This window comes from Sander vitreus, chromosome 4 (genome assembly GCF_031162955.1).
Source record: "Sander vitreus isolate 19-12246 chromosome 4, sanVit1, whole genome shotgun sequence".
Classification (NCBI taxonomy): Eukaryota; Metazoa; Chordata; class Actinopteri; order Perciformes; family Percidae; genus Sander; species Sander vitreus.
Window position 1 is genome coordinate 13,952,527 of NC_135858.1, and position 8,356 is coordinate 13,960,882.

The following is an 8,356-nucleotide window of genomic DNA, read 5'->3' on the forward strand; positions in this document are numbered from 1 at the left end:
GGTTTCTTGAATTAAACTGACCCCAGTTTATTTTCTTTCAAAGAAAACAATCAATTTGAAAGCTACAGACTGGTTGCATGCTTTGAAATTGCAAATGTCAAGAGGAATCCCATGTGACTGAGCTCCTAATCTGAGTTGGCCAAAACATTTGAGGGAAAATTTGAAGATGGGGGTAATGGTTTAGCAGACTTCTTGCTTGCAGCTACTTGGTGGAAAAAAGTGCATTTTGAGATTTTTGGGAGTCATTTATACAGCTGCTAAATATACAGTTACACCACAACGACAAAGTCCAAAAGTTTAGCTTTGCACACGGTACAAAACTTACATCTATTTATGACGACATGGTCAGCTAATGTTGGAAGATAAATCGATTATGTAACCCAAAAAGTGTTCAAATACAAAACTACAAAATGCCGCTACATGTTTATTTCAGTTTAAACTGCACATTATACTGGACCTTATAACATGTAATAAAAAACAAAAAGGAAAATAAAAAAAAATAAAATAAAAAAAACAGCATTATGTGGATTAAAATTACAAGCAGCAATAGAAAACTAGATATTGACAGACACTGACTAGTGAAAAATATCTTTACGTCTTGTCTGCTTTTAACAACAAAAATGTGTCTGTTTTAAACAAAAGCATCATTTACTTTACCTTAATAATTAGTGTTTGAATAGATTTAAGCATTACTTTTATAGTGCTCCTACTCCTGGAGTAACCTAATGAGATTCTGGTGACCACAGCTTGTCATGGAGCACAAGACCACAAAGTATATTAAAATACTAAACATTCATTCATACCATGATACATGGTGTAAACAGCGCAACTTCAGAAAATCCCATGAAATACTGGACAGGCAAGTGCATAACGCTAAACGACGATATACTTGAAAGTTAGCCAAACATTTATTGCATTGATTTGATAGGTGAAAGATCTTGTTCTCTCTCCCTTTCCTCCATCTCTCCTTATGTTTTACGTTGTCGTTTTCCACCGACGGGCGATAAGGCTGCGTCATCTCCCCTAGTGCTGGACGTTCGCTTTTGGACGGAGGTCCTCTCTGTGTCTCTACGAAAACATTTTCAAAGATGACCATTTAGTCTTTTGTGAATAGAGGAGAATATAAATATGCACATTTAAGGTCAAGGTGATTTAGTTGATCATTAGTAGACTTGAACATTTTGTTGAGGTAAATAAAATAGGAAAAGTAAAACAAATAATGCTCGAGGTACCAGGCTTTTAAAACGCACTACTTCGAACCATAAAATAATCAACTCATATAATCAATCAACTCATAATCAACAGGTGCAATTCTGAAGAGACACATCTTACCCTTTTGTCACACTGCTGCTGCTAAATTATATACATTTCCTGTACACCAGCTGCTTGGTTTATTCACAATCAATCAATACCAAAAAAGCTTCCAGCAGTAAATTACCTACCGACCACTGTTTATTTCTGGAATATGCATCAGCTATGGACCCTAGAAGACTGTCTCAGAGCCATACATTATAAATAAATAGATTATTTTAATCAATCTACAATAGTCTTCTTAAAATTGCCTTGCCAGTGAATTACCTCTCCTGCCATTCACCAACAGACCTGGGTGTGTATCTTGAGAAATCATACTCATTTGAGATGGTGGGGAAAAGCTTACAATAAATCATACACGTATACTGTATATAAATCACATATATTACAATAGACTAAGTGGTTGCTCACACCAGTCAACATCACTTAGAGATAACTTGTGTCCAATTAAAAAGGGGGGAAAGCACAGTGACAGTCAAAACGTTTCCATTTTGGCACTTATTCTCCTTTGTAGAAGCGCAAAATAAATTGATTACCAAAACTAGGTATAATACAATTTGGTAAAATGAGCAAACACTGCACCTTTTAATTATTCTTGTTATATCACACTTGATGATTTGATTGGTCTTTCTGCAGCGAGAAAACATGCGACTTCTGTGCTCCCACTGTGTGGATCAAGACAATCAGCTACTCAGATATGTTAACAAAAAAAGAGAAAGGAACCGTTACTTGCAATTTTATTAAATGAAATCAGCGCGGAGGCATAACAAAAGTGATTACATTCATACATTGACTCATACATAAATCACGCCATTTTTAATATGTTAGTGCATGTTGTCATATACACTCTGAGATGATGATTATCACAATAAAAATGCTATCCCTTTTCTAAACAACCAAGCTCTGCAGTGAACAGAGCTTGTCAAAAAGCTGTTGTATTTCTTACAATGTATGAGAGGTGAATGCAATGCACCTTACTGGCACACTGAATGCAATCTACCTAAAGTAAACAAGTGTTTGTACTTTTTTTTTTTTAAACACTGATTCTACAGTTGGATGATGAGGCATACACTACAGTATATATAGTGCTACAGTAAATACTACAGTATTTTATTCATTTTTCTGAGACCATTTAATCTGTGCCTTTCATTCAGTTGGTATAACAAGAAAATCCACTTTTAGAATTCTATGTTTTAATTCTGAAGGAAACCTTAGTGTTGCCAGAGACGGACTGCTCAATGGATCTAAACAAGCCGTTATGGATTACCTACTACCACATCATTATTTGTTGGTGCCGTGTGAGCCTCGGTGGACTCCAAAGCTCAGCATGTAGCATTGGTGGCCACTGAGGTCACCTCCATAGGAAATGTTCAGATAACATGAAACCAAAGTCTCTTCCATGTGGAACCACTTACAGCTTCACATGAAGGGCTCACAGCTAATTACACTACAGATGTATATCACCCTCCAGCCAATGACAAGGTCATCTGCCTCTTTACCTTGACTGGATGGACTTGAAAAACAAAATTCCAGCACTGGAATTTGGGTCAGAAGTCTACATGTGGGGAGGATGGGGAGACAACTAAGTATAGTGGATTACTGGTAAGCAGGCAGTTGGCCTCTGTGCAAAGTGTGGATCAGGACTAAAACAATCAACAGTTAAATTCTCATCATTGCCAGAGACGGACAAAGGCTGGAGGATGGAGATAAAGCCTTGTCCTTTGACACTTGTTACAAAGCACATACTTTGCTTCTGTTCATTAAGCTGACTACATACAAAAGAAGTACTGCGTGGAGGGATGACATTGAATGCTGGCAGGTTTGGACTTTGCGTCAAGGTAATTTAGAAAGAGATGAAGAGCAGAGTCTTGGTTGTCGGCAAGAAACACAAGGTGAGATCCCACTCAGATTCTGTGGTTTTGTCAGTAGCGTGACAGAAAAGCTTTCTATTTGTGAAGGGTCTTTGAAACAGACTAGCTCCATGTGTTATCATCATACAGCACAGTACAAGGATAACATTTAAACTGTAATAAAATAGTACAGAATAAAGTGACATTTTAGGCAGCATCGTTTGACAAATGAAAAAAAAAAAAAAAGAACATGGGCTGCAATGTGTCACCTTAAATTTCTATCTACATTGTTCTTCCAACAAAACGATCCTTTGTCTCCGTGAACCAGAAAAGGACATGGTGTCAGGAATGCTAAAATGCATTCAGAATCATTGACTTTAGTTTGTTATTTGTACTTGTCCGACCAATGACAAGGGCTAGTTTAGCAGCACAAGGCTACCCCACCAGCACAAATGAGAGGGAGAGAAGATGCAATGCGCCACCACCTTCTGTAACTAAAAGAAATTATCCTCTGTCTTTGTGCGCAGTTCGCAAGTAAATTAACACCGGGTCAGTGCAGTTGTTTATGTGAGTCCTATGTGGTGAAGAGTTGTGTGTTGTGTCTTACACAAGAAAAAGAAATAGGATCAAATAAAATACAGAAAGCAGTCTTCCAAATAGAGTATAATATTAAGTCTCAATATTCAGCCCACTTGCCACAGCTATAGTTGGTTTAGAATATGACCACCGCTACTCCTGGACAATTACATCTATTGCTGACATAACTGACAAACAGTTTAATTGCATAAAACCATCTTTCCTGGGATGATTTAAGTTGAGCTCAGGGACACTAATTACAAAAGAACTGACCACTATTTGCCAACAATTTGATGACAAGCGTGCTATCTTGCTGCTTGCTAACAAGTCAAACTCAAGGAAAAGCATCATATTACATGCTCACAGAGGAGACTAGAGAAAACCTTTCCAACCTTCAGCTGTGAGTGAAAAGCAACATCTATGAAAGTATGCAGTACTGCAGGCTTAGCTGCTCTTCTTTTTATTGTGGCTTGCGGGCCACAATCAAGTGAAGTGCCTCTCGACGAAATAGAAGTAAGCTTTGTCAAAAGCAATGACCATGGAGAAATGTAAAGGCATTATTTCTATTAGATCAAGATTTTGGAAATATTCAAACATTGACCAAATAACCATTTCATTTTCAGACCTATCTAGATATTTATTTCACCTGATATGAATGAAAGACATAGCTAGAACACTTCTCACAGAGCAACTTTTAACACTGACTGCTGGATAGAAAAAAGAGTATTTGTAAGTGGAATAATTATGTACAACAGCAGCAGACTAGAATTAAAAATGGCCTTTAAACTCTTCAGGAATCTCAAACTGAGATAATTGGGAATCTGGCTGGATAGTAGGCTTACTTTAAAGACCCATGTTGAACACCTGATATGCACACTGAAGGTCAGAATTGGATTTTAGAAAATTACATGACTTTTCTTGACAATCGCAATTACAGCAGAATCACTTACTCAGGGTTTCTGGCAGGTTCTGGACCAAAGATGTCTGAAATAGAACTGTAATGGGAGAAAGAGGGAGAGGAGATGAAGAAAGAGACTACATGTCATTTACAAAGTTTTACTGATATAGGGTATTTGCTGTTTCAATAAACAAACTTAGTGCATTGGTTTGTACCCAAGTAATAGCCCTGAAAGCAAGTTGTTACTAAATAGACTGATGCTCTACAAGCTATGAATGATACCTATTTTTTTTTTTTAGACTCAGGTGTTTTGAGCCGGTTCTTTCACTGTCCTACACATCGTATAAATGTCAGCCATGACATTGACAAGATAAACAAAATGTCAAGAAAATGTTATGGCCTGGGATGTTGAAAAATGAAAGGAACATATTTTTCCAACTACCGACTACCAACAAGAGTACAGTTGCGTGAGGTTGCCTCAAAAACTTTAAACTGCCTCTACAGTTCACCATCTGTGCATTTCCCCCATACTCCCAACATTGCCACTTAGAGCTATAATACATATAGTATATGAAATTGGGCAATGCTGCAATACCAACAACACGCGCAACCACTCTGGACTTTGCACATATGCATTTGAAAATTAAGAGCATGAGCAAGTATGGTGGTGGCAGGATAATACTTGTAGGGGCAGATGAACTCTAACCTTCGATTGATAGTGATGATCTATGCCACATTAAGACAATGTCCTGAAGCATTTTGCCAAATCAACAATGGAATAAGTATGTAAGTTTTTAATTTTGTTGAAAGTCTGCGGAGATATAAATTAAAGGAATTCTCAAACGTTCTAAACTTATAAGTGAAAATATGTAAATATGAAACACGTATTTCAAAGTGGACTCATTACAAAAACACAGCGCTAAATGGGCTTGGTAAACTTAGAGTTAGAAGCAACTCCATTGTTGACATGTTGTGAAACTGAGCAACAGGGAATGTTTGTGAATTAGCACTAATGGTTCATTTGTTCCGTTACTGAAAATATTTCCCCACACATCCGTAGATTTGGGTGAATAGGTAGCCTAGTGGCATTACTAAGGGCTGTTTTACAGTCGCCGCAGCCGAGCTCGAGGGTAACCGGATGCCAGAACTCTCAGAGTGACTGCAAGTCTCTCTTGTAAACTTACTGGGTTAAGGTGAGTTCTTTTATGGCGAATGAAAGGCTTGATCTGACGAAGTAGGTCATCGAATCAAATCAAAAGGATTTGGGGTGTTATTTAACGAGGGGCCTAGGGGGCAAACCATTAGCATGCTAGCTCGTTCTCAATGGCAAAACACTGCTACAACACACACAAATTCACCCTAATCTACAAAATAAATTGTATAGAACTACTTACATGTCCCTGTTCTGCAGGTATTCCATGCAAAGTTGGAAGTGTGCGCTCGTTTAGAAGAAGTCTCCCGGCTAATCCTGCCTTGTACAGGCCAAAGTTGGAGAAACAGCTAGCTAGCTCATGTAATCCTTACCTAGCTACTGCGCATGTGCGACTGACAATAAAGATGTTACAGAAGTTGAGAGGTCTCACTCTGTAGCTAAAACAGAGACCTGACACAGGGTGAAAAGAGGAGCTGCAGCAATGTGCAGTATAACAAATGAAAATTAAACCATGTAAACCTATTCTGATACAATCTCAAATTACAATTATGAACCTGAAAATGAGCATAATATGGACACCTTAAGGCACGCAATTCTCTACCTATGCCTCAAGTACACTTATACACACACAACGGGATGCTGTGCTGAATCGATTAGGTATACGTACTGTAAACTGGTCTACACTACTTTTAGTGGCACTGTATTGTTTCTCTAGATCTGCTGGTTCTCCTAATGTGCTGGCTACCAGCTACATAAGAGACGATAGGTTTTAAGGACAGGAATTGTCAGGAACCTACTTATATAATAACTCAGCATTGTGAAGGTAATTGTTTGTAGTTTATAGTTATTTTTTTCTTACTATGTAGAACAGCTATTTGATGCTATCGCTTATATCATAAGTAAAATGTTTTATGTGGGGATATTAAGTAAGTATTGGGTGTTGGGCTATATTTCTTCTGAGTAATCATAGGATCCAGACAAGCTTTCGGAGACCGTTGTCCTTGCAAAGCAGGATGTCTCCCTTCTTCCATCGTGTTTACTTCTGAATTCAATTAACTCAGTTTAGTTACCACAATAATTGACATTACCATGATAGAGTCTATAAGAAATACTAATCAAATATGAAATGAATCACATATTATTATAATGCTGTCCTGTGAATGCCACACAGGCTTGAAAATGAAACGCTATCATATTTCTGAAATGACAGTCAGCGATATCCTCAAAGATTTATGAAATGTAAAGAGTTACAAGACGAAGCACTGCTTTTTTTAAATCAAATCAGGTGTTCAAGGTCCAAAGCTATCTTTTATCATTATCACTGTGAAATTACACGTAGTTATATTCAAACTGTAGAAAGTAGTCAACAAGGATCTCTCTTTTCTGTAGCATGAAAAGGCCCATCCTTTGACAGCTTTGAAGGTGTCACCTACTGTAAGTCAATCAGGATGTTCATTATTTAGGGCTCACCTGCTGATAGACACTTCACTATAAGTGGGGCTGGATGACAATTCAATCCTTGGCTCCTCGTCAGATTCTCCATCTTCTACCTTCATTACTGGGCAGCTTTTTGATTCTGCAACTTGATCTGGAAGAGGCAAAAATATATATCTTTGTGTCAGACACTCAGAGAGAACCAAACAGTGGAGAAATGACCTGTCAAAGAGATTGCATAACATATATGCCCCTAACAACCTAGAGTCCTTTGGACACCAGATTTTCACATATCCCTAATGGTAAAAGCAGATTTAAGGTCCTGTTGGTACTATCACACTAACCTCTCACACAGTGGACACTGTCATGCAATTTTTGTTTGTGCATTTTCCTTTGCATATTGCATACAAATAAGCAACATGCAACACCATTAATTAATTTAGTTAATGTAAGTACCACTTAATTAAAACCTGCAATAACTGGTATTTTGGGCCAGTAAGGGGCAGTGGAAACAAGTTGAGAACACAACTTTGCCATATCATCAACTTTTAGGTTGATATGATGAACTTGTTGAACAGTTGCTTATTTACACATCCAGCAGTTCCAGAGCAACATTATCATTCATTTGGAGTTGTGTTCCTTGCCACCTGGTGAATGCAAGTCCAATATTAACTGTCTCTTAGCTCCATTTCTGGTCTCTATCAACTCCTGAGGGAAAAAAGATGGCTCTTTAGCTGCAAAGAGCTGCCTGCTGCGGCTGATAACGCTATAAGAGTGGTGAGAGTGATCCAACACAGTAACATTGTGGATCGCATTAAGTCTTTTTGATACATTTGAGAAAATATAACAAAATATATGGAAGACATATTCTTTTAAAAACGTACTGATTTTCAAGACTAAAAGGTGCGGTTATAAATTATAAACACATAAAATAATCAATAAAACTGTAACAAGGTACCTAACTTTTTCACCTTACATTCCTGCTCTGCACTTCTTCTTTAACATTTGGTAAATTATTCTCAACTTGTTCCCAAAATACAAATACTGTACACCAACATTGATTACTGTTAATAACACATCTGTATCAACCCTTGCCTGATGTGCCTAACAATGGAGTGCAGTCATGTTGTGAAT

General features: G+C 37.6%; 1 protein-coding gene across 6 annotated transcripts in view; it reads right to left on the minus strand.

The window, feature by feature from the left end:
• Positions 1–411: 411 nt before the first annotated feature.
• Positions 412–8,356, minus strand: part of rad18 (RAD18 E3 ubiquitin protein ligase) — a 30,402-nt gene continuing 22,457 nt past the window's right edge. For 4 of the 6 annotated variants that reach the window (XM_078248471.1, XM_078248473.1, XM_078248468.1 and 1 more), the window contains 3 exons: positions 7,259–7,376; positions 4,688–4,732; positions 412–1,068 (listed from right to left, as the gene is read on the minus strand). In XM_078248471.1, the coding sequence (XP_078104597.1) occupies positions 969–1,068; positions 4,688–4,732; positions 7,259–7,376 (263 nt within the window). In that variant the 3' untranslated portion in view covers positions 412–968. Of the gene's footprint in view, positions 1,069–1,893; positions 1,977–4,687; positions 4,733–7,258; positions 7,377–8,356 lie in introns of all 6 variants that reach the window. The other 2 variants (XM_078248469.1, XM_078248470.1) reach the window with 2 other exon arrangements.